At 50.1% G+C, this 23648-nt stretch overlaps 7 protein-coding genes across 7 annotated transcripts; 3 read left to right on the top strand and 4 right to left on the bottom strand.

Annotated features, from left to right (window-relative positions):
• Positions 1-1361: 1361 nt before the first annotated feature.
• On the bottom strand, positions 1362-3159 carry BDP55DRAFT_631714 (major facilitator superfamily transporter; the record flags this gene model as incomplete). The annotated part of the gene is made up of 2 exons (XM_060572319.1): positions 1362-2840; positions 2893-3159. 2 exons carry the CDS (start codon positions 3157-3159, stop codon positions 1362-1364), a joined length of 1746 nt encoding a protein of 581 aa, XP_060430023.1.
• Positions 3160-5287: 2128 nt separating this feature from the next.
• BDP55DRAFT_715222 (uncharacterized protein) lies at positions 5288-6260 on the bottom strand. The gene has a single exon (XM_060578297.1). It carries the CDS (start codon positions 6115-6117, stop codon positions 5638-5640), a length of 480 nt encoding a protein of 159 aa, XP_060430022.1. The 5' UTR covers positions 6118-6260; the 3' UTR covers positions 5288-5637.
• Positions 6261-9362: 3102 nt separating this feature from the next.
• On the top strand, positions 9363-10601 carry BDP55DRAFT_662938 (uncharacterized protein). Its single transcript, XM_060574839.1, has one exon. The coding sequence runs from the start codon at positions 9447-9449 to the stop codon at positions 10158-10160; it is 714 nt and encodes a 237-aa protein (XP_060430021.1). The 5' UTR covers positions 9363-9446; the 3' UTR covers positions 10161-10601.
• A 484-nt stretch (positions 10602-11085) lies between these two features.
• BDP55DRAFT_551686 (F-box domain-containing protein) lies at positions 11086-12216 on the top strand (the record flags this gene model as incomplete). The annotated part of the gene is made up of 1 exon (XM_060569132.1): positions 11086-12216. One exon carries the CDS (start codon positions 11086-11088, stop codon positions 12214-12216), a length of 1131 nt encoding a protein of 376 aa, XP_060430020.1.
• A 510-nt stretch (positions 12217-12726) lies between these two features.
• On the bottom strand, positions 12727-14413 carry BDP55DRAFT_551685 (L-ornithine-N5-monooxygenase; the record flags this gene model as incomplete). Its single annotated transcript, XM_060569131.1, has 7 exons — positions 12727-12926; positions 12987-13088; positions 13146-13447; positions 13505-13632; positions 13690-14021; positions 14111-14305; positions 14380-14413. The coding sequence occupies 7 exons, from the start codon at positions 14411-14413 to the stop codon at positions 12727-12729; spliced, it is 1293 nt and encodes a 430-aa protein (XP_060430019.1).
• A 3543-nt stretch (positions 14414-17956) lies between these two features.
• Positions 17957-18622, bottom strand: BDP55DRAFT_631709 (uncharacterized protein; the record flags this gene model as incomplete). The annotated part of the gene is made up of 1 exon (XM_060572318.1): positions 17957-18622. One exon carries the CDS (start codon positions 18620-18622, stop codon positions 17957-17959), a length of 666 nt encoding a protein of 221 aa, XP_060430018.1.
• Positions 18623-21290: 2668 nt separating this feature from the next.
• BDP55DRAFT_119083 (uncharacterized protein) lies at positions 21291-23567 on the top strand. Its single transcript, XM_060565437.1, has 5 exons — positions 21291-21471; positions 21526-21987; positions 22038-22346; positions 22409-22486; positions 22549-23567. The coding sequence occupies exons 1-5, from the start codon at positions 21382-21384 to the stop codon at positions 23065-23067; spliced, it is 1458 nt and encodes a 485-aa protein (XP_060430017.1). The 5' UTR covers positions 21291-21381; the 3' UTR covers positions 23068-23567.
• The last annotated feature ends 81 nt before the right edge of the window (positions 23568-23648 follow it).

Raw genomic sequence — 23648 nt, 5'->3', positions numbered from 1 at the left:
CAATCTTGGCGGCGAAGACTTTCTAGCTATACTTTGGTGATCGATGAGTATTTTAAAAATGTAGAAAGTGAAGGATGAAAAGCAAATTCGGAGGTGAGTTGTGGGATAGTTTAGTACATCGAGGAATGGTGTGGCCTTTGACGGACGGATGGGAGGATTGATATCTTGTATGGTACTCATACCGTCACTATCAAGGCGCCATTCTTCCCGAACTTTCAACTCATGTGAGAACCTCGACACTGCCCAACCTTGAATTTCTGCAGGTGTGATCATCCGGGTTATTCATGCTACACCGAGCTCTCAAGGTTTTGACTTTGGCCTACATATGGCTTGATACGTCGCCGGTGTTAGTCCGGCCAATGAGTGACTGGGTCTGTTTTCTTTCCTTATCGGTATTGGCCTTTTGATTCAAGTTTCCTTAACTTGATAAAATTAAAGCGTATGACACAACCAGAGCGTGTGGCAAGAGTGTGTCTAATAACTCGAGGTTTATCATGATGAGAGCATGAACTTCAGTGACTTCAAGCGGACCAGTTGCAGCACTTGCGGCTGCCTGTCTTTGACATTGAGACTGCTGCTTAATTTGACAAGACCCTGGCAATAAACCTCGGAAACGTCAAACGACAGTACCTGTGTTGATTGTACCTCATGAAAGCTTCACTATGCGGTATTACTGTTCCATCCAGACTCATGTGCCAAAAGACAAGATTTCAACCCTTGTGCCGGTCGTAGGTGCCCGTAATTCATAACGGACGTAAGTCCCCTGCTGCAAGCATTGTCGAGCTCGTCACCGCAGCTTCTGCGACGCAAACATGCAGTTATTTAACCTGCGGTGAAGAAACGTTGTGCAAGTTCTCGTTGGAACCGGGGTTATTCGTCGACCGCAGGTCCGAGGCAAACAATCAACTTGCGGCGCAGAGCCAAGCGGCCAGGGTAAAACATCGGAGCTTCCCTCAATTGGGGTTGAAGACGAGCAACCGATCGCAAAATGACATGATGTTGAAGCGGATTCAATTTCTCAGTACTCTGACCGTACGGCCGAGATTTAATGTGCAGCGGAAAGATGTGTCCGGGGCAGGTAGCGAGAAAGGTTAGGTCCTTGGTGTTGTCTCTGTGTGGAATGCATCAAGTGCTTCTCGAAGGAATTTGATCGTCTCTCGATGCGTTCAGCTGCGTGTCCGCCGCCATGAGGGCGCACCTGAAGTCGCGGCCACGGTCTCGTTTCGTCACGTCTTGGATTCGTACAAGGAGAATGAGACAATTAAAGTCGAAAAGGTTTTTTTTTTACGAATAAAACAGAACTTTTACTTTGGTGGTGAGACCTGTGAAATCTAAACTTAGACATACGACATCTTGAACACCTATCTCTTCTCAATGTCCGCATCATCCCCATTCACGACGGCACCCTCGGCCTCTGATCGTTTGGCACCAGACGGCTCGGCCCTGCCGACGATCTCTGAGCTACGGAAAAATACCACCACAATCGTAAGAGAAGTGATCCCGAGCGCAAAGTTCATCCAGTTGGCGGCCCGCAGTCCGTCCAAGGACGGCTGGTCCCACTCCAACACTGGACCCGCTCCCTCGACCGATACACCCCTGGCCTTGGCCATGATGGCTGTCTGGACGGCTGTGGAGATGGCCAGGCCGATGGACCGGCCAACTTGCCCCACAGAGTTGACGAGCGCGCCGCCAAGAGCCTGGTCTTCCTGGGGCAGGGCCTTGGAGACAAACAGGATGAGGGTGGGCCATGCCATATCCGCGCCGATGACTGACAGGATCATAGCAGGTAGTCCGTAGGCGAAGTATGATGTGCTCGTGGGTATCGGTGTCGCGAAGAGCAAACACGCGATGGAGACGGAGACGTTGCCGCACACGAGGAGTATGTACGTTGGCACACGCGAAATGAGAAGCGCAGCTGCCCAGGCCACCATTATTCCGCCAATACCTGTGGGAAGGAAGTAAAGCGTGGTCGTGAGAATGGACTTGGCCTGGTAGTCCTGGTAGAAGTAGGTCGCGAAGATGAGGAAATTGTTGAATGAGGCGAAGAACATGGCCATGATGGCGAGCGCGGCACAGAACTTTCCGCTGTGAAAGATGGAGGTCTTCATGAGGGGAAGACGATTTGTCTTGACCTCAAGATGACGCTGCCAGAACCAGAAAATTCCCATAATGATGAACGAGACGACGATGAGAATCGAGATCCAAGGAGTCTTCCAGCCGACGACGTTGCCCTCAGTGAGTGCCAACATGAGGGCCAGCAGGCCGACTGTAATCAAAGCTCCACCGAGCCAATCAACCGACTTTCTAGCACTGGCACCCTTCTTGTGCAGCGTTGGCGCAGCAGGAGGGATAAAAAAGATACCCGCGACAGCAACTAGACCTGCGAGAATAGCCATGACGCCGAATACCCACTTCCAATTGGCATACTCGGCGATGAAGCCAGACAAAATGGTGCCGAAGGTGCTTCCCAGGGGCACACCAGCTCCATATGCCACAAACGCATACGTCTTTGCCTTTCCGGGAGGGAATGTTGTTCCCAGGATTCCGATAGCTGTTGGTACGTTGGCGGCGGCGCCTAGACCTTGTAAGCCGCGGAAGACATTGAAGGCGATCTCATTGGGGATAAAGGGGTTGGCGATGGTCATGACAGCGAGCCAAGCTGTACCAGCGATGAAGATGATGCGCTTGTCATAGAGGTCGGCGATACGGCCCCAGAGGAGGAGGAAGCATCCGAATGTGAGAGAGTAGGCTGACACGATCCATTGGAGACGTGATTCTGGGATGCCGATGTCTCGACCGATGGTGGGGAGGATGATGACCACGGCTTGGACTGAGAGAGTCTAAATATCATCGTTAGATAGGTCGGTAAGTAGTGCATTCCGAAGTACATACGTTCATGAAGCTTGCGCCGCTGACAGTTGTGACTAGGGCGATGCTACGGGCCTTGGACATGCCCTGCTTCTCTGGTCCGCTGCTTACGCTGCTGGACTCATCATCGGTCTGGAATCCCTGAATAGACATGACTGCTGATGTTTGAACATCTTTCTCCGTATCTGTCACATCACCAATGTTGTGGGTGATGATGATCTCGATGTCTTTCTCCTCGCAGATCGGGACTGTCGCGTGAGGGGCGTCCCTCCCGTCTTGTGAGCCGTTCATCTTGCTGTTGGTCCCTTTTGAATGAGATAAGAAGAGAAAGGAGAGAGCAGACGAATGCTACGAAGGCTCAAAGAATGTTGTTCTGCTGGATAGAGCTTGAACTGTTCAATTTCGCGCGAGGGACTTCACCTTTTGTATCCAAGAGTCATGATGTAGATGCATACCCCGGCCCTGGCTATGTTTGCTAGAAGCCCCTCCCAAAAGAGAGAGCTTCCCTCGTCTACCGCCGCACCGACCCCAGTCAGGATTCAGTTGCTGTGGGTAGCAAATGAAGTTGGCGGTGGAGATCACCAAGAAAGATGTTGGATCCTTTTTCTTCTGCGATGCGCTCGACTAAGCTCGCCCTGGCCTAGACGGATGGAGTCCAGCGAGCCAGTGGGATGGGACTCGTGCACATCTCAAGACATGCGGAACCTCGACCCGGAAGGTGAACTAGACACAGGTCGGTCGATGATTGCGAGCATCGCCCTTGTCGCCGTCCCTCTCTGCTGACACCCCATGTCAGTCTCCCGGGAGGGGCTTCCGCGTAATGTTCCGCCACGGCGGGTGAGACCACATCCTTGCACGGGGAGGGGCCCGTGAGGAATGAGCATCACTTCTCCTTTGCCGTCCGCAAGAAAAACAACAGAATGATGTTTGACACTGAGGAGCGATGACCCGCGGCCAAGGCCTCGTCTCTGGTCTCGCCGTTGCTTGCTTTCGCAAATCAAAAGTCTTCGACTCACCAGAGGATGCACGGGGCTTGTGTCGGCAGTCGTGCTGGCCACGTCTCGCTGCTCAGGAGGAGAGCTGCAACGCTGGTCTGACCACCGAACAACGCACTTGTTGATCTTTCGAGTCTTACCGCCGCCTATGTGGTCGAAGAAAGAAGCACAGCAGATACGGCGTTCTGTTCAAATTTCTTTGCGGTTGGAAAAGTTTTTTCTGCGTCGAAGGAAAAAACAACAATAATAATAATCATAGCTGAGGCGCTGTGGTGTCTGAGATGTTCCCACTTGGTAGATCGTACGTAGGGAGAAGTGAGTACACAGAACTGACAGAGTTTTTTTCTTGGGATTCGGGAGGGGGCATCAGCTTGACATTTGCACATTTCGCACACTAAGTCGAGACATTGACGCATCGGGGCTTCCTGAAAGTGACTCGAAGAAGAGCGAGGCGTGAGGTGAGTCTCCCACCCCTCGTGTTGGTGAAGAAGGGAAGGGAGACGGCCTCATGCGGTTGGTCGTCATTTTGGCGCTGCTGCGGCCTCGCAATGTTTCCCCCCCTTGTTGAGAAAAGAACCTACTTAAGCGAAACTCGATGCAGCAGTCCAATCCCAGAAGAGTTACATAACAATAACCGGTGCATTCCCAGAGGTTTGGCTGCCCCCGGCCAGAAGGATTCTCACATAACATGCAGAAGAAAAAGCAATTCTCGAGGAGATCCGAGTGTCCTCCCAGAGGTAACAAGGGCCCCAACAAGCAACGAGAACTGCGAAGCTCAGACAATGATGCCAGGTTTCGCATATAACGAGGCGTTCACGGACGCGTGCGACGGAAGATTCGTGAGAGCAGAGCTCGTGGTAAGGCGCACGCCTCAAGTTCTCCGTCATTCGCCTTTTCCCCCGTTTCTTATTCCTCTCATAGATCTACTTGCCAGATATCCCTGCTCTTTGGATGTAGCTTCCAAGATCCGGCAGGGTCCCTTTTTCGATCTGCGTTCAGGTGCCGAGGGATGGCCCCTCACCCCTTGCCATGCATATGCGGTTGATGTGTGTAACGGAAAACGCGGGACGAAAACGACATCGGTCGATGGGAACATATCAAAAGCAAGAAATCGGAGACTCGTGATGCATCTTGCCTTGGTTTGAGATCATGTAAGTGCCCGCAAGTCTTTTTGCGAGTGCGAGCGTGATGGACCAACTGGCGTTGGTGTATTGCCGCTCAGACCATCATCGGTATCTAAGACGAGTGTGACTGAGTGGTCATCAGCGACTGCGAATAATTTCTATCAGATGTGATTCAATGTTGCTTTCTTTTCCAAGATGCCCCCGCATGTTCTTGTGGGACTCTGGAATAACTTGTCATCCCTGGCACAGAGATCGAGAATCTCTCGCTTCGACTTTGCGCAATCGCTTCCCCATTCCGTGGTAGTGGTTCCTCGCGTGAGACACATGATTGATCGCTGAACAAGATTTTTTTCATCCTCCGATGAGAGAACTATAAGTCCGTGAGCCCCAAGGGAGGGCCGCGTCAAGGGTCCTGGTTGTGCCAGGCGACGGGGAACAGCATTCCGTCTGAGACTCTACTTCCCAACTCGTCACCAATAGCTCGAATCAGGCATGAGGAAATCGTCTGAAAAATGATGCCCGATCTCGGTTGCCCTTTGCTGATCTCGTATTTTGACACACAGCTTCCAAATTCTTGGAAAGGGATGACGCCTGTATTGTTTGATGACATACTGACAAGGTTCCGATTCCATGGTTTATGGGTATTTTCCTCAAAAGTTGGGCGGCTGCAGATTACTCGATCCGAATTTTCCGGGAGCATATCGTCGGGGATTGATGCAAGGGGCCGGAGGATGACGGGGAGCCGCAGCCGCCCTCCCGTCGTCCGGTAGGGACTCGCCCACGGGACGGTAGAACCCGAGTGGATCAGTACTCTGGGCCGGAATACCTAATATGATTGAGGTCTCGGTATGCGCATCTTGGTCATATGAGAGGGAGATATGACTGTGCTTCTTTTGACTGCGTGTAACCGTCGCCGCGTTGCTAAACCGCATCATTGTGAGACAATAAGAGGCTGCTAACCCTACCTGGTGTAAAACGCACAATCTGACTTCGTCAAAATTTTCAGTGCTGTCAATTATAACTAACCTCACTGCTTTTCGGTACTCAATGATACCAAGGACAGTCATTATGAACATAAGAGAAGCCCACTCAGACGACCTTACAGGCATGTCAACGCAAAGTTTCAACATCGAAAGTAATCATACGTAGCACGGTAGATAAATTGATGTAGTCGTCTAAACCGCTTGGTGCGCGTTCCATGGAGGACTCTAGGGAAGAATCAACTATGACGAAATTATGACATTCAGTCTCTTGCCGAGCTTCAAAGCTGCATAGGTAGATCTAGAATGAGATTTTGAGGTCACTTTTAAGTCAAGTTGAGGTTTCTTCAATTGTCTATGCTTAATTCTATTCATGACCAAACAAATAATTACTCTAGATCAAGTCCTGACAGTATCTTTGTTATGAGAATCAACGAGCATCCCCCCCACAACTTCGAGTAAGGTAGGGAAGACGTCAATTTTCTTTATGACCCGAAGGACCTGGAAGATTGGGGGAGCTTAAAGATTGAATGTTGTAGTCATTATTTGAACTCAGCACCGATAGCCCAAATTCATCTAAGCTTTTCCGCGCACTCTATTAAGCTGAAGTTGTCCCTTTCTCGATGAAATTGGAGCTCTTTCGGAGTGAAGGTTGAAGGCATATGAGTTCGTTTTCGCTCAAGTTTCCAGGTCACCTTGACTTTGCAAGACAACTATGTCAATCAAGTAAGTACCAACAGAAAGCTGATACATGCGAGGGCGATCAAGGAGCCCCATTGTTGAATTGACTGTGGAGTTTTAACGGGTCAAGACTCTTTGTCTTTTCTTCCAAGGCTCAGCGTCAACCTGCTGCAGATTCACACAAGATCTTGACCAATCGAGCCAGGTTTCTGAAGGACCCGAAGCGCTTTGCGAGTAGCACCATTGTAATGCTCCTGAGGTAATAGCTTTTGGTAAGACGTGATAGTCTTCCCAAATGAGGGCTCTGCACATTATCCCGACAAAGTCACTAGTAAACCTACTCACATTTGTTGCTAGGTTATTTAGACCTGCCCTCTGACTAAGATGAACAAGATTTCCACGCCTTGCGGTTCCTAAGGACTTCTTTTGTTGTCTGTCGAGCAGTTGACGGATGTTCGATCTTGGGGTCCTTTCACCTCACTAAGAGCAACTACCTGGTGATACTAATCATTTCCATCGCAGAACGCTCTCAGTATCTAGCCTGTTCTATGAGGCTGGCACTCAGGCAAAGGGAAAGTCGGTATACGACAGAATTCAGTGTATTATTCCACTGGCCACCCGATATCTTCCTTTCTGGTCCCCTCGACGGAAGGATGAACAAGCGACCGATGGATTCCATCTCCATTTCTCACACTTTTCATCTTACCCTGCTTCTCATCGCCGTAACCCCATCTACTTCCCAAGGCATGGCACTCACTTTAGTCGACTCTTGGATATGAATGTGCAAAAGGTTCATGTGTCTTTATCAATTTTGACGAGAATTGAGAATCAGGTCCTCTTCGGACTTCACGACCGCTGCCTTCAGTCCTCGATTGCCCGTCTGACCTGCGTAATTCAAGCGATTCATCAACTAAGGTACATTTGAGAAGGCAAATTTTGGAACAACCTTACACCTTCCATTTCAAATGGGGCAATCATCTTTCCCATCACATTTTCCAGCCAAGGTCGATTCTCTAATATAGCCATTCGGAGTACTCTACCCCTTTCCACCTTCACCTTTCATCTTTACCTTTCACCTTCACCTTTGCCACAACCTCATGACTCTCACACCACACCTTCACTAGCCTCACCTTTCAAAGACTTAAAGAAAGTCGAATCCTTCACTAAGTACCTAAGGTAGCCCTCTATTTGGACTCCCAGATTCCAGGCTCTCAGTCTTTCTTATATTCCTCACAATCTCAGCTTCACCTTTCTTTTCCAGACAGTTCACCCAGCCTGTGACCATCGTCACGTGCCTAACGACCTCTCAACCGCCCAACGACCGGCACCTTTCTTTCCTCCTCTGTACCCGCCTCCTTCGACCCGCCTGCCGCCTTGAACCGTCCTCCAACCGCCCATCTTCCCATCCTACCAACTACGAGCTTAAAACTCCTTCTCCCATCCCACAACCAAGCCGATTCTTTTTCTCCCTCCTTCATCCAAACCCAAGGACAACCAGTATTCCGCCTGAAACAATTATCTTGCTTCTTTCTCTGCTCATCCAGTCTTTCAACTCTGTCACCAATCACCAAACAGATCAAAGACTGACTGTCAATTTGCGAGTACATCATCGTCCACAAAACTTCAAGTATCACTTGTTCTATTCAAGACAGATACTTTCGCTACTTCAGTCTCTAGTAAGTATCTCCATCGGAAAGCAAACCTTTTCCCTATGCAATTACTCGCTAACCTCCATCATAGCAAACCACCTAACATCAAGACAAGCCGCTGTCCAAGCTGCCAACTTCACAATGGCTGGTTTCGATCTTCTCACTGGATCCCCTGAGCACATTGCTGCCCTCCAAGGTCTGCTCAATGCCCCCTACGATGGTCGCATGCATGCCAACACTACTGGGGGCAACGACTGTCAAGCCATTCTTCCCAGCTCTGTCTATGGTGCCGGTATCGGCCAGGACGCTCAGCAGCACACCAACACTCATCAGTATGGCACCAACAACTTCAACCACACTTTGGCCATGAACCATGCGATTGAAGCAAGTTTGCTCCAAGGCATGGCCGGAGTTAATCTCGCTCCTACCAATGCCACTGAACCAGAGAGCCGTCACACCACCATTGACAACGCCCATACTCAACGCCGAGTTGGCTCATCTTCCAGCCATGGGTCTTCAAGCACCGACCGGCTCTCCATCTCGTCCCGCGCCCGTCATACCCCAGCCTACCAAAACGTCACCGGCTGTAAAGCTTCTGGGAGTGCCGGAAAGGGTAAAGGCAAGGGTAGCGAGAACACCAACTCTTCTCCACCCACCACTATCTCTCCCGATTCCACCTCTGCAAATCACGGCAGCTCCAATACCAACACTCAAGGCCAGAAGCTCAATGCGCAGGATCAAACTCCCGAGAGAGGTCCTGGTTCCAATCACTGGGTTCTGCCTCAATTTCGCGGCCAAGGATTGCCTGTTCGGGAGCCCGTGAATGCTGGTTCTCAAAACAACTGCCTTGGCGGCCCTCGTGCGATTTTTGCTGGCCAAATGCATCCACGGCCGCAGCAGTCTGGCTCTGCATCGAACTACAACCGAGTTTTCAACACTCAGCCAGGTGTTGTGATGCCTTCGACCCACCGCGATAATGCGAAGCCTCTCAACAGCCAAGCTCCAATCGGCACAGGTCGATGGGAAAATCATCCCTTGAGGGAGCTGCTCACTCCTCAGGCCACATCTGTCTGGGGTCAGCAGACCCCTCGGCCTGCGGTTGCTCAGAAGGGTTTCCAATCTTACGCTCCGGTTGGCGATTTTCGACCAATGAATGCCGTCACTCGAACATTCTTCCGCCCCGAGTGCGATCCCCAGAAGGATCTCAAGATGGCCCAGGGTGTCTCGGCTAACTACAAGGGCGACGCTTTGAACCCGCGCAACCTTTCGGATGACATTCCAGAGTGCAAGAACGTTTCTTTCTTCTTGACCAACCTCCCAGCTGATGTCACCTACAGCCAGCTCCTGGGTCAAATTCGTGGCATGGGACGGGTCTGGGCCACTGTGATAAACCCTCCTGATGGTCACGACCACTTCACTTCGGCTGCCAAGTTGGTGTTCTTCGAGCTTGCTGCTGCGCAGCGCTTCTACGCCCACTGCAGAAACCCGGCCCGCCGTCTTATTATCAGCGGCTACGCGGTCAAGATTGTCCGCAATCGAGTTCGAAAGGCCGAGGAAGACGTCGGTGGCTACCACTCTCGTGTTCTGGTCGTCACAGGCGAGCTGTCCTTTGTCAATAAGGATACTCTGCTACGTTACTTCCGCACCAAGCTCGATTTTGACACCGAGGAGGTCATCACCCTGGTTCAAGACCCTCAGACTGGAATGGGCGAGTTGGAAATGCGATTCGCCTGCTATCGCAACCAGGCCGAGTCCGCTCGTCAAGCGTTGAGCAAGGAGTACCCTCCTGGCGCCACCCTTCCAGACGGCCGGATGTCTCCAATCTGGGAGCTCAGATACGGCGTCGACCCTTGCTCAATCTGAGAGCTTGAACCAGTCACCTCCTTGGTTCAATGATGAGAGATTTGTGACGGGATTTGATAGGTAGTCACTCCAGCCAAGCATACCACGACGGATAGGTTGGAACTTGGAAGTGGAGATGGATTCACTTCCGCTTGTTTTGGAAGCAAGAGGTTGTGAATATTGGGTCTAGTTTGTACCGAGATACCCAGGCGTTTGTTCTCATTTTATTTCTGGGCACATTCTACCATCATAGACTTCGGTCAAAATTGGTATTGGAACAATGGTCGACAAATAGTGCTTGCTTTCGGACCTCTTTGGACAGTGAGGGGGCTTTCGGAATAGACACAGAAACACGGGCAGTCTTGGAAGCCGTCCTACAAATTTTTATTTTTTTTGGTCTTTGACTTGCATAGCATTTTGATTTTACTAGTTGTCGGTGGTTTTTAGTTGACAATCGACTTCCTCAAAGTATCATGAAGCCTCAACAAGACCAACTTCAACGCGCCTTCCAGAAGTAAGGATGTTTTAGGATGACATAAGCACAGGTTAGATTCTACAGGTACCTAGTCTGGGGAAGGGACGAGATCCCCAGCTCTTTCCTCTTGGAGATGTGCAGGTGTGGTCTGTGCGCAGGGTTCTTCGCCCATGCAATTGGGCAAGCTCGGCGTGACGCAACCCCCACACCTTCCTTCATACTCGGTGGTGGCGGAATCGAATATTCAACTTCTCACCCTCAACTTACCCCCATTACCTTACTTGGCAAGAGAAAGACACCAAGGCTCGAGGCTCGAGGCTCATGAGCACGTCAGCAAGGATGAAGGAAGCCGGCGAGACCTCAGACACCCCATCGAAGGGAATGAAAACTTCCCACCAGCGGAAGGATACGTCCTCCACGAAAGTCAATCCTGTCAACGCAACTCCGGTCGCTAAAAGCTCACAATCAACGATGGCAACAAGTACGACAGAAGGGCCAATTATTGACAACTCAATCTTCACAGTCATCAACAGTGATGGCACAACTTCCTACTACACAGGCACTGGAGAGCTAATAGACGGCGGGATTTCAATGCCCACCGAAGCCACAAAGGAAGTCACCGACAGCGACCGCGTCACTGCAAAGGGTTCACTCAATCTACGCTCAAAGAAGACTGAGAGAATGAAGCGGAAACTCGAGAAGAAGACCGCCAAGTCCTCGGCTCGCCGGCCAACTCAACTCCTCGATCTTCCAAATGAGACTCTTGTCGATATCATCAGCCACATGCTCCCCAGCGAGGTTTTAAAGACTGCCCAGACCTGCAAGACCCTCCGCAAGCTCATTCAACACAACGAGAAGCTCCTCTCGCGTAAAATCATCTCTCAACGATACGGCGTTCTCTCAAAGTGCTTCCGGCTCCCAGTCACACTCGATGAGATCGACCCTGAGCTTCACCCAGTCCTCCAGAATGACGCCAGGATCGACATGCTCGGCATCCACCGGCGATACGTCCATATCCCTCAACCCCAGCCCTACGTCTTATGTACCTGCCTCACTTGTGTCTTACGATGGCAGGCCTGCTGCGTCATTGTCGACTTCAACAAGTGGCGCCCCAACCTTGACTCTGGAGTTCCCATCACTATCATGCGTCGGGGACAAGACGATGCTTGGAATATAGTATGGAAAGATAGAATACTAGATATCGTTCTCCAAGCCATCCGCTCTCCGCTCGCCTACGCTCATCTCCTCGAGGTTCATCTCAACAGCACCTGTGCCGCGATCAAGAGACAGAGAGCGAACAAGGGCAACCGGCGCCGTCACTTTGAGATGTCCGAGGCCGATGCGGAGTCCCTCACGGACGACTTCTTGGAGGGTAACGGCCCGCCTACCATCGATCTTCCATACTCACGGGATAACTATTACATGCTCGAGGCGTACATGCCTGCAAGAACCTGGCTCAAAGACGAAGAGAAATGGGTCTACATCCCGGCAGATTTCCACGACAGAGACCTCGACTGGGTGGCGAAGCGATGGGGCCCGGAATGGGGCGTCGCACAAGAACGGGGCAGTGGCTTTCGGGTGGTTGAGAAGGGACCGGCTTGAATGCTATCGAGGATCCTTCACTGTACTTGGAAATCAAGAAGTGCTACCAAGCCGTCAAGCGTACAAGCATGATGGCCCGTTGGATTTGGTTCCGTTCATCTTCAGAGTGGTCGATTCAGAAGTCGCACAGCAGTGGAAAGCATCTTGGCTGCCGTTTTTGAAACCGTCCTGGAGGCCATTGGCGAACATGGCAGTCCACTCGGATACGAGAGATTTGGCGGGCATGGCATTGGCCATTAAGCTGTTGGCGTAGCCGGAAGTGATTGAGTTCTCTAACAAGGGAGGCCTCGTTTATCACACGACTGCACATGAGGTGACGAGTGACGAAGATCATAACTGATATGGAAACAATGGCCTTTGCTGAGAAAATAAAATTGGGGTTTGAAACAAATCACTGTTTTTGCCTCCTTCGGCCTTCCTTCGGACTCTCCTCGTTGTCTCCTGTGTCTCCTTCTTGTTAATGGTCCAAGACTGATCCAGACACAGCCATAGTTCACCTCGCCCACGACCTTACACCTGAGTCTCGGGCCTCTTCGTAAAGACACAGTCTAACTTTGCAGGCTTAATGATCAGCTGGAACTTAGCCTCTTCTCTGAAAGTCTTGCCGTCTTCCCCAGGGGCGAATTCGAAGTCATAGTTCCAGAGAGTGTAGGCGATAGTGAGGCGGAGGACATTCCAAGCCAGACGCCTTCCCACACAGTCATATCGACCTAGGCACACGATGATCAGCTAAGCCTTCTATATTGTGAGATGAAAGAGACTTTATTCACCGAAGCTGAAGGGCAAGAAAGCCCTGCGGTCAACGATCAATTCCGGACGAGTCGTCCAGCGCTCGGGGATGAACTCGTTGGGATACCTCCAATATTTGTGGCCTATCATGATCATCAGTCATGAAAAATCATACATCTCACCCAGGTTTGTGGGCTTACTTCGATGATAGCAGTGTATCGGGGTACACAAAGTCACGTTTCCGGGGATGTACGTCCCATCAATCGTCACCCCCTCCGGCGGAGCCATCCTGGGCCCGTTGATTGGCGCAGGCGCATACATTCGCAGGGTCTCACTGATGACGGCCTCGAGCAGCACAAGCTTATTGAGGTCCGCCACAGCGAACTCTCCCTCTAGAGTCTTGGAGTGCGTGGGCGCAATTTCCTCGTAAAGACGCTGGCGGAGTCTGGCGTCGCGGGCGATGTAGTAGAAGGCGTACCCAAGGGTACAGGAGATTGTATCTCTGATTCTGTTTAGCATGCGAGTTTTTCTCGCAAAGAGTGGCATTGTAAACACGTACGTCGCTCCGATAAGGATAGCTTGAGAGTCGCTGTACATGATATTGACGTTGTAGAATGACTTGGGCTTCTCAGACTTGTAGTCGTCGAGAAAGTACTTCAACATGTCATGCGATTCATCGGAGTCAACCTATTCAAGTCATCAGCAATACTTTCCCATCGTACCTCCCAGCCACTCTTAACTTACAGCAATCCTCTCATCAACAAGCCGAACCCCCAAATCCTCAAACTCCCTCTGCATTCCCATTCGCGGCAACTTCGCCAAGAACACAAGCGGCCAAGGCGTCTGCCCCAGTCGAGAGCCCAACTTGAAGGTTGTCTCAATGAGGTCAAGCATCCTGTCTTCCCGGCCATCTCTGACGGTGCCGAAATCGCGGCCGTAGCCTACGCGGCCCATATTGTCAAAGGGAATGAGTTTTGCGTAGTGCGAGGCATTGATAGGCTTTCTTTGGACTTCATCGAGGCGGGAAAGCCAGGTTCGGAGGACGATGCGGGTTTCTTCTTCGTATTTTTCAAGAGCTCGAGGGGTGTTAGCGGATTCGAATGATGGATCGACAACTCTGTGATAATTACGACGCCTGGAAGGGAGAGCGGGTATGTGGTGTCACCTTTACTTCCTAGAGCCTGGTCCCAGACTTTACGTCTGTCGCGGTGTACCTCATTGTGCGAAAGGGAATCCAAATTCAACTCGCCCTTTGTCCTTAAGGCGTCGTAAAATCCGGTGTTGCGCTTAGTGCACTTTGTCTGTGGTCCGTGGATCTTGTTGATGGCGTCTAAGTTGACGATTGAAATGTCATTCGGGCCTGCGGTCGTATTAACGAGTGCTCAAAACCCCATGCTTATTAATTGTGTTTGTCGGTGAACTGGGGGCCCTTACCAACACGCACAAATTCTCCGTGCTTCTCGTGCATCTCGAGGTATTTGTCGTGTAATTTCCAATCTCTGTTGATCCACATGATGTAGGGCTTCATCATCTTGGCCGGGACAGGACCGGGGAATCGGCGTAGGGGGTGGAAGAGTAGGCGATACACCCCAATACTAGTGAAGAGGGACGCGAAATAAGAGCTAGATATCGCGATATGCGCCGTAATACCCTTTGCGAATCCCAAAGTTGTGACGCACTTGAGGCACAGCAGTAGCAGTGTAACGCCATGGACGACTAAGATGTTGAAAACTTCCATGCTCCTGTGCCCGCGGATGAAATAGCCCCAGTGAGATAGGAGACCAGCTCCCGCCGCCAGGGCGCAGGCTGAGCCCACCCCGGTTCCAAGGTTAGCGCTCAGTGTCCATAGTAATTCTTGCATCGTGGTTCAGTTGCGAAGTCGCTGTTGCTTGGGTATAGTATTAGGTATTGAGGTCCGCATCTACCAAGTTAAGGGATGTTCAGGACCCTGAGCTCAATTATATCTCCCGACTGAGCTTCCCCTCAGGTGCCGAGGCCAGGTTACTTCGGTCGTGCAGTGTCCAGCACATCTGATACACCAGAAAGATTTCCACCTTTGGAGACATTGGGGTATCTCCCGAAGAATGCTCTCATGGGATAGCCCTGTAATTTGTGCAAGAATTCGGCCGGCGGCCCGTCGGTCGTCAGTAGTCTGACCAGCAGACATAGAGCCCTAGGTATTCGAGAATTCCGATGCTGCTGTTTGCAGACGTTCTTTCTCTCTGGCACGATCTGAAGAGTTGAGTGGGAGCTTCTCCGCAGGATCCAATACAAGTTGCGACGACTGAGCGGGATCTGGTTCCCAAAGAAGGATCCAGGCTCTCGTAGTTCCCAGGTGGTAGATTTCGTGGAAAACGAGAAGAACAAGTCACGATGAACCATTGTTTGGTGTTCTCAATAACACACATCCTTCTACCTTACCTAGGACCGGCACTCTCGTAGAAAAAACCAATAGTTGTAGAGCGAGCATGTGAAAATGATATGGACGTGGTTCGGTGTGTCACTGGAATCAAGGCCAGTGCCAAACGGAAATTTTTTGGGGTTCTCACACATGGTCAGAGTAAATTACGCGTGCCCCAGCTTCATTACACAAGACAACAACTCATAGGATTGAAGTAAATGTGTTATAGATTTGCATGCCGGGGCCAGATACCAACCTCAAGACGCCCTGAGCCACTCAGGACCTAGGTATGACAATATTGCTTGACTACGCAGCTTACCAACGGCCCGTCGGAAGGATCTGACAGAAGTGTTGGATTTACAAAAACGACATTCAGTCACTTCATGCGAATGCGAACGTGCGTAGGTTTTGCTGCAATGACGTATGCATGTTTGGTAAATGTCGATTATTAATCATAAACTATGAAACTTCGAAACGCCTATGCCCTCAAAATCATGTGCCCACCGTGGTATTCAATTCTAATGCATCCCAATCTTTGCGTGAAAATCGTCATAGTTCGTACCCAGGTCTAGCAACGACCCCTGCGGCCGCCCCATCCTCCTCCCATGCCACCGCCGTATCCGGGTCTGCCATATCCACCATAACCGCCGCCGAAGCCGGGTCGGGGACCGGGGCCGCATGGCCTAGGCCCACCCATCATGCCGCCGTGATGGCCATGGTGGTGAGTCTGTACGATCACCGGGCGGGGGCCGTAGGCAGGTCCGCCGTAGCCACCTCCGTATCCTCTGCGTCTTGATAGGCCGAAGCACATGATGTGTTGGTCGTGTAAGTGGGTTGAGATAGCTTATAGGGTGTGCAGAAGTTGCTGAATTTTAGATCAGTCGTATGTGATTTCAGTGGTTTTGCGACTTTGCGTTGATTGTTTGGGTGTGATGTTGGTTGAGAGTTTGTAAACTTGAATTTGGTTCTCAATGAGAAGTTGAGTTTTCTTGTAGTTATAGTTGGTTGTAACGATGAGTAGCATAATCACCATCGATAGAGGGGGAAAATCGTTCCACTTTATAGATAGTCTGCTTGATGCTTCCAGCTGCCCAACATAGTGCTGCCGACCCTTCGTGCGTCATTTCGTCCCGTCCGGAGAGCGCTAAAGTGCCAATGCCCCGAGTCGACACTAGGATAAAGGAAACAACTTGGCTCATGTCACCAAGTCAAGAGGGGCCACGCAATCGGTCTCCGCACAAAAGACAGCGAAAAACCTAGTCCCACGTCACTGAGAACGCCGCAAGCAGCACTCCCAAGTCGCTAAACGGCTCGAGCGGCCGAAGGCGAAGCCTTCAAGGAGTCAAGGTTCATCCCAGACAACGTGATTGTGGCTTTTGGGTGCTGAGCCACAATGCGTTCCGCTGTCGCTGCTAGACCTCGGTCAATGCCGAGCCACACCGATGCCCCGTTGAAGAATCCCGAGGTGTCGCCACATTCCGAGACACTGGGCGGACCCGAGCGTTCTCGTGAAGTGACCAATTGGGGGGCCGTTGGTCTTCGGCCCCGGATGGCCGGCATGGTTTGGTGCCGCATTTGGTGTGCCAAGTTCACCGAATCGGCTTGGTGTCTTGGCCATCGTCTGTTCTTGGGTTTTCTTCAGCTGCTCTGCATCGAATTGGCCGATTTTTGGAGTTTTGCTGAGTAAAGCCTGTTGAGAAGTCAGTTGAGTCGAGTCGTCCAATGTCTCGAATACCTTTCGAACGTCATTCTGTGGCTTGAGCTGCTTGACTCAGAAGTCCTAGGGCCCGTTCTCGAAGCTTTGCGTGACGACGGGGTAGTTAGTAATTGGACGCACGCGAGACTTGGTAGCACCTGCTTGCCTTGCTCAGCCAGTGATCCCCCAGGACCGCGCTGTGAATCGCTGCAACTCATCCTAAGAGCCAAGTTGGATGTTCCAGGACGCAGGCATAATCTAACTGTTTCTTAGTGAGGCCTTGGATGTGATGAGGACTCGATCGCCAATATCGAACTTTGAGTTTGAAAAAACATCCGGAAGAGAAGGAACGCCATGGACCGGAACCCGTAGACCTGTATACGTGACATTGATCAACTGTTGTTTCTTGCTACATCTCCTCTTGATCCTTCATTTTCATATCTTTGCCGTCTGAGTCGTTCACGATTTTGAAACTTGTAAGCCGCCTTGAACACACTGAACCACGCCAACCAACGCTCCGAGCACTAAAACCGAAATGGCCAACCAGAAAGTGCACCAAACAACCCTGTTTCGACGATCATGCCACCATTGAGACAAAGTACGAGGAGTAACATCATCATATGCTTGCTTGAGGACAATCAGACGGTTCCTCCAGAAATTAAACCTTTCGATTCTCCGGGCTTCTGCCGATAGCGTTCCACTGGCCCCAAGGCCCCAGTCAATGGGAAGACATGGCTGTTTGGATAGAAGCTTCTGATACCAAGACCATCGTCGCCGCTTAGATATACCAGAACCACCGAACTCTGACTCGGGAAAGAGCAGTTGCAATGTCTCCAGAGTCTCTTCAAGAATCCCAGCTGGAAAGATTGAGCTGAATGAGAATCGTATCAGTGTCGTATCATTGTATTAACGCTTCAGACACCCGATGAGTCTACTTGCCTTCGGTGGCATCGAAGAAAAGCAACGTGATGAAAAACCACTACTTTCATGCCATTCTCTTCTTCGATAAGTAGAAGATGATCTGCCAAGTTGTCCGTGAATTCAATTTGAATACCACCAATTGCGACCAAACTCCAAGCATGAAACGTCTTAGGCAAGCGGACTCCTTTCACGTCAAGGCGGGGCCCCTCATCAAGATATTCCACGATGCAGTCTTTCAAACAACCTGAGGTCCATACAAGATGGTGGTGCGGGAAAGCCTCGCCCTGAACCGGTCCAAATTTGAGCATGAGCAAAAGGCGCAGCGCTAGATTAATGGTTGTCTCTTGCGCTTTGTAGTTTGGTCGTTTTCCATCGTTATCTCCGAAATAGATGGACAGATCGTCCTTCGTGATTGTATCTGCACTCGACAAATAGAGGATCAAAGCCTTGAGTTCCCCTGGTTCCTTGAAAGCTATATAGAGGCCATCGTTGTATCCGGCTATTACACCCCATTGGCGATAGCAGTACCCTAGGTAGGCAGATTGGCTACAAGGCGTGTTGGTTGGTAATCGTCCATAGCGAGCAACGACACTAGCTTCCGGTAGACTGCACAAAGTTGCAGCAAGGTCTCGAAAGTCTGCTTCCCTCAACTCAATCATTTAGTTCAGTTGTGAGGTCGAGAAAGAATTCAGAACGAGGTATGTCGAAACGGGAAGAAACAAGAACATCGTTTGTATACCTTTTCGAAGATATCGGGATCAGGCTGTCGCCTCACTCTGCAAAAGCTGGACGGCAGTCCTCAGATTGATGGATCCACACTTCCCTAGCGTTTTTACACTTCGCGGCCACCTATTGTTAACAGATTACCCACCCTTCACCTGCCTCAAGAAACATGCACATTTGTGCACCCAGTACAAAATAGCTTGGGGTTTCATGCTTGAGATGCCTCATTCGAAAGATTATTGGGCAAACTCAAATGACACCGAATTGTGGCTGACATGCACCGACAGTTGAACTTGATGATAGGGTGATAACGTGCAGGTGTCATGGAATTTCATTTGGCACATTCGTGGAGCGCTGACCGCTGGACGCCACGCCGCCTCATCGTGCAAGGAATTTTCCTCGGCTAGGTACGTTGCCTTGCATCGTTCGCCATGTCCGCAAAGTCGAGAATGGGGAGGAAATCATCCCGTGCCTCATCCTTTAGATCTCGCTCTGACAGCGTCGTTTTCCTTGGAAATCCTCTCCAACGGAGAAATTTCCGCGCGACTTTGTACAATGCCTCAATCCAGGCGTCCACGATGGCCAAATCCCCAAGACTCCTGCGGTCAGGAGATACTCAACATGATTCTCACGAGAAAAAGGGCATGGTTTGCCAGTGGACTAGCCCTTGAAAAATATTCCACAGACCTGGAGCCGAATCTTCTCGCCGTCTTGAACAGCATTGGTCTTGAACGTGGCGAGATTTATGTTCAACTCTACATGATCGGCAGGGTTGAAACAACATCTGAGCCTACAATAATGGTCTGTTGCATGAACGAAGGCATCAGATCTCGCGTGAAGAACGAATTGCGAGCGAACCCTACACTACGATCTTGTCGCGAGTTCCTCATCCACGGGATTCCGCATCCACTGGAGCAAATGCGTCCGGCACGACCTCTCGCAGGAACCAGCGATTCCTGGGATCGATACCAAGCAGAGTGTGAATCGACCTCACCTCTTGACGATGTCTTCTCTCAAACGACATCGCTTAGTCTAGGACGTCGTCTCTCCAAGCCCCAAAACGACAAAGAGGCAACATTTTGGGCCACGGGTGGTGTCTTTCTCCAGATTGACGGCGCGTATTTCCAATTGACAGCTGAACATAGCTCAAATGATATTTACGAGGACCAAGATGATCTCCATAGGCCAGAAACGGACATGGACCCAGACAATTATTCAATCAACGGTAGCGACGATGACGAAATAATAGAGGAATCCCCGATCACCTTCGATGTTTTGAGCAAAGGAAGTTTAACTCCGAGGAGGAGCTCCATTTCTCAACGATCCTTCTCGATCAATCAATCGGAGAACTCAATTTGGGACAATGAGAGCTCCCATGCGGATGACTGGACGGGTCAAGAAGTTACAAGATCAGATCTTGGAACGTCACCTAACCGCAATAGTCAGATCCGTGGCAACTTTGCTGATATGCCGCACCTCAAAGCTACAAAGAAAGTCGGGGTGATCAGCATCCGCAGCAGCCGAGGGTCATCCCCAGGGCTCGATTATGCACTCGTGCTCACACCACCCCCAAAGGTCTCCGATTCTATTAACAACCTCGAAATTCCGATTGGAGATACGACGAGATTGCTCAAAATACGCAATTGTGATTCAATGCCTCCGGGAAGGAAGAGCATAGTCGTAGCTGGGGAGGCTGGGTCTATTCGAACGGGTGCTCACCTACCCGGGAGAACTTTATTCAAAAGGGCCGATCAAAACTCCTTTCAAAGTCTTCAAATTGTGCGGCTGAACGACAGCGAGTTCAACTTCGGGGATTCGGGAGGAGCTGTACTGGACCAAGAGTCAGGCGCCTTCTACGGCCATATAGTCAGTGGCTGTCCGGGTACAGGAATAGCTTACTTGGTTCCGGCCGTCGAAGTCTTTGACGACCTTGCCTCTATGGGCTTCCACGTCATTATGGCTTCATGCGACTCCGAGATCAATTTGGCCGCTATAGTTAGGCCTCACAGTTGGTGGACTGGTAATTACCTCGTTCCTAAGTCGCCCAGCAGAGACGCCTCAACTCAAACCGATAATGCCCTACTTCCTACGCCACCCCTTTCACAAATAGGGAGCGACATTGATCTGCCTCAAAGAGGAATCACACAGTATCTTAGCCCATTGGAGCTGGAATACGAATCCTTCGCACCTAGCTGGCCATATTTCATTGGCCCTGAGAGATCAACTCTGATTGCTTTATTCAATGACAGAATGCTAGACAATATTCGAAACAAGCATGCTAATGATATGTGGGCTATGTTCTACGATTACGATGCAACTTCATCTTCTCACAAAATCCATAAAGTTCAAGACTTTTGTCGAATGGCAACACTAGACTCTTTGGAAACCAATGCAACTGAAAGGTCGACTATATGGCTGGATCAGCGAGAAAGCCGAAGCCATCAACCCCGCTCATTCCTAGGCATTCTCACAGCAAGGGAGCTTTTCGAACAAATGAGTCTCAAGGTTCGAAAACCGTGTGTTATCTGATCAATTAAGTTGCTGACTTCTCAATAGCGGTTTGGAGAGAGTGGACACCTTGATGCCGACAGACGAATTCTGTAAGTTCAAGTTGATCCGTAAATCATCTGATTCCTCTGACGCCAGGAATAGATTCGTTCAAAATCCTGACCCGTATTGAATACTTTGCCTTGCCATGACTAGCTCTAGAGCAGAGCGAGAGGGATTAGCAGAGGCTATTTACAAACATGTGACCTTTCGGCCCTATTTTGGGGTCGCAATACGCGTGAGTAGCTAAGTCAAATATGCAATATGGAATTTCCCAATAACTAGTTAGCAGTCACCGGGTCTGAGAACATTCAACCTGCATTTTCAGATTCCGACCTTCGTCTTGCGGTATCGCAAGGGAAATTCTAACGGCGACAGTGGAACAGACGAGATTCGCCAGTCGATAGATCTTTCTTTTCTCTTTCCATCCACGCGTCGAACTCATGATGCGAGCACCCCGCAGTCTCTAGATGAGCGTCACATCTCACTGCTAGTGACAGGATTTGACGAAGCAAGGTGGACGGCCTACTGTTTTGCCGATTCACACTTGGATGGCGAAGAAAGCCTCCGGGCTCTCGCCGACTACACGGACAGAGAGTTACTAACAGACCCTGTCTCCTGTGGAAAGTTACCTCTTGGTGCACTGTGGGATCCAAGAGAATACTTTCTTGCTATCTTGCGTATTCGTCTTAGGCAATTCGATAACGAGTGGGCCCGGACGGTACAGTTTCTCGATCAGGCCATTGCGAATCAGGCAAGTCTCATCTTCCAATAGACAGTTGACCAGTTCTAACGCACTCAAAGCTTTCGCAAGAGAGTGACAGAAGAATGCGAGGGTCTCCATTCCAGGACAACAAGCTTGAGTCACAGATTCGACTGGCCCATACTGAAGCCTTGATCACTCAGCTACTTCATACTATCTCAGGAACTATTGAGTCATGGGAAAGATTCCAGGAAGATCAATTAGACTCTTATTTCGACGGGTTGCAGACCCGGCCATCATTCCCTTTTGATGCCTGTCGCCAAGACATGTTAAAGGCAATCGGAAATGTCAGGAACTACGAAGATTCCTTGCACTCGATGAAAAGCTTGTGTCAAGTCAAGTACTCTCCCGTATGGCGATATCAAAAGGTCTCAAAAACACCTAAAGGTTTGTGGCTGACACTGCTACACAGACCCCTCAATATTCAGTACTACAGACCACCAAGCATCAAACAGAGCGAAGGATTCGAATTCTCACGAGCACATTCATGGTGAGTGTTAAGTGAATCAGATAGAATGCTTCCGTGACTTGAATTAACCTGGATTATTGCAGTTATTCATGCCACTTTCCCTAAGCGCGTCTATCATGAGTACCAATATCATGCCTCTCAGTCGCTCATGGCCAGTGTTTTTGCTCACGGCGGTGGTCTTTGCCGTGCTAATGATGGTTCACGTATTCATTGCTACAATTGGGGTCCGAGTTACTGCACAAAGTATGAGTACTACTGTCTCGATCCTCTTCATGAATATGGAGAGACTATTCTATGCGATAATTATCTTCTTCAAACGCTTTGCCGGCAAGTTTCGACAGTTCAAGGCAGGGCAGCCTAAGATAGATCAGGATCTTGAAATCGAAGCCGGCTCTCCGCATCCATCGAGGCTCCTTGAGAGACTGGCATCCCGGAAGAGCGAATCATTGGGAGCAGGAATCATGCACTTGATTCGATCCAAGTTTCATCGGCAGGAACGCGACGCAGCTATGGATCTCAATCTCCCTCACAGAGGCGAAGCAAGGTCTCATGGCCCCCATGACATCGAACTCAACAACATTAAATGTCCTCCAGTACCATAGAGAAGACTGGACCCGTTCTCTATTTCAGCTGGTCGCGGCAAACCCACAGAAAATTCAAGCGATATTCTCAATCTTGTACCTATATTACATCAGCTGCGAACCCTTGCCTAACTTTAGTGACTTGGATGAGACCGCTGATTTGGAACATCGCGTAGTGGTGGAGTCAGGCTGAATGGGAAATATAAAAGCATAGGTTTGTACATCACAATTCTGTTACGACGCCTCAAGATGGCAATTTTCAACATTGTTTGGCTTTCTGCAATACTTTCTAATGTTTTAAACCTCTTCTTCTGCTCCCTTCAAGTTCCCTTGCCGCACTGTAAGATGTCGATGACTCTTTTATATCGGACACCTGAAGTAGAATTGGGATAGGTTGACATTCAGAGATTGGTTCTTGGTGACTGGATCACGCTTCTAAGCAATCGCAGTCTTTTTCCCGGTTGACAAGTCATCCTTATGCTAGATATGTTATGATACTTCTAAGATCAGACAGGAGTCAGGTTCGTCGCTTCTATAGTGTAAAGGGCTTCACATGGAGTCCTATTGACTAATTGTCTCATGTCTGTCTGTAACTCACCAGA

The sequence above is a fragment of the Colletotrichum godetiae genome (assembly GCF_030913485.1).
Source record: "Colletotrichum godetiae strain CBS 193.32 chromosome Unknown BDP55scaffold_19, whole genome shotgun sequence".
In the NCBI taxonomy this organism is placed as follows: domain Eukaryota; kingdom Fungi; phylum Ascomycota; class Sordariomycetes; order Glomerellales; family Glomerellaceae; genus Colletotrichum; species Colletotrichum godetiae.
This window is presented reverse-complemented; position numbering and strand designations above follow the sequence as displayed.

Coding starts and splice junctions, on each gene's coding strand:
- BDP55DRAFT_715222 (XM_060578297.1), bottom strand. CDS start 6,117: ATGTTGAAACTTTGCGTTGACATGCCTGTAAGGTCGTCTGAGTGGGCT.
- BDP55DRAFT_662938 (XM_060574839.1), top strand. CDS start 9,447: ATGAATGCCGTCACTCGAACATTCTTCCGCCCCGAGTGCGATCCCCAG.
- BDP55DRAFT_119083 (XM_060565437.1), top strand. CDS start 21,382: ATGACTAGCTCTAGAGCAGAGCGAGAGGGATTAGCAGAGGCTATTTAC. Junction 21,472..21,525: donor ATTTTGGGGTCGCAATACGC/GTGAGTAGCTAA, acceptor ACTAGTTAGCAG/TCACCGGGTCTGAGAACATT. Junction 21,988..22,037: donor ATCAGGCCATTGCGAATCAG/GCAAGTCTCATC, acceptor ACGCACTCAAAG/CTTTCGCAAGAGAGTGACAG.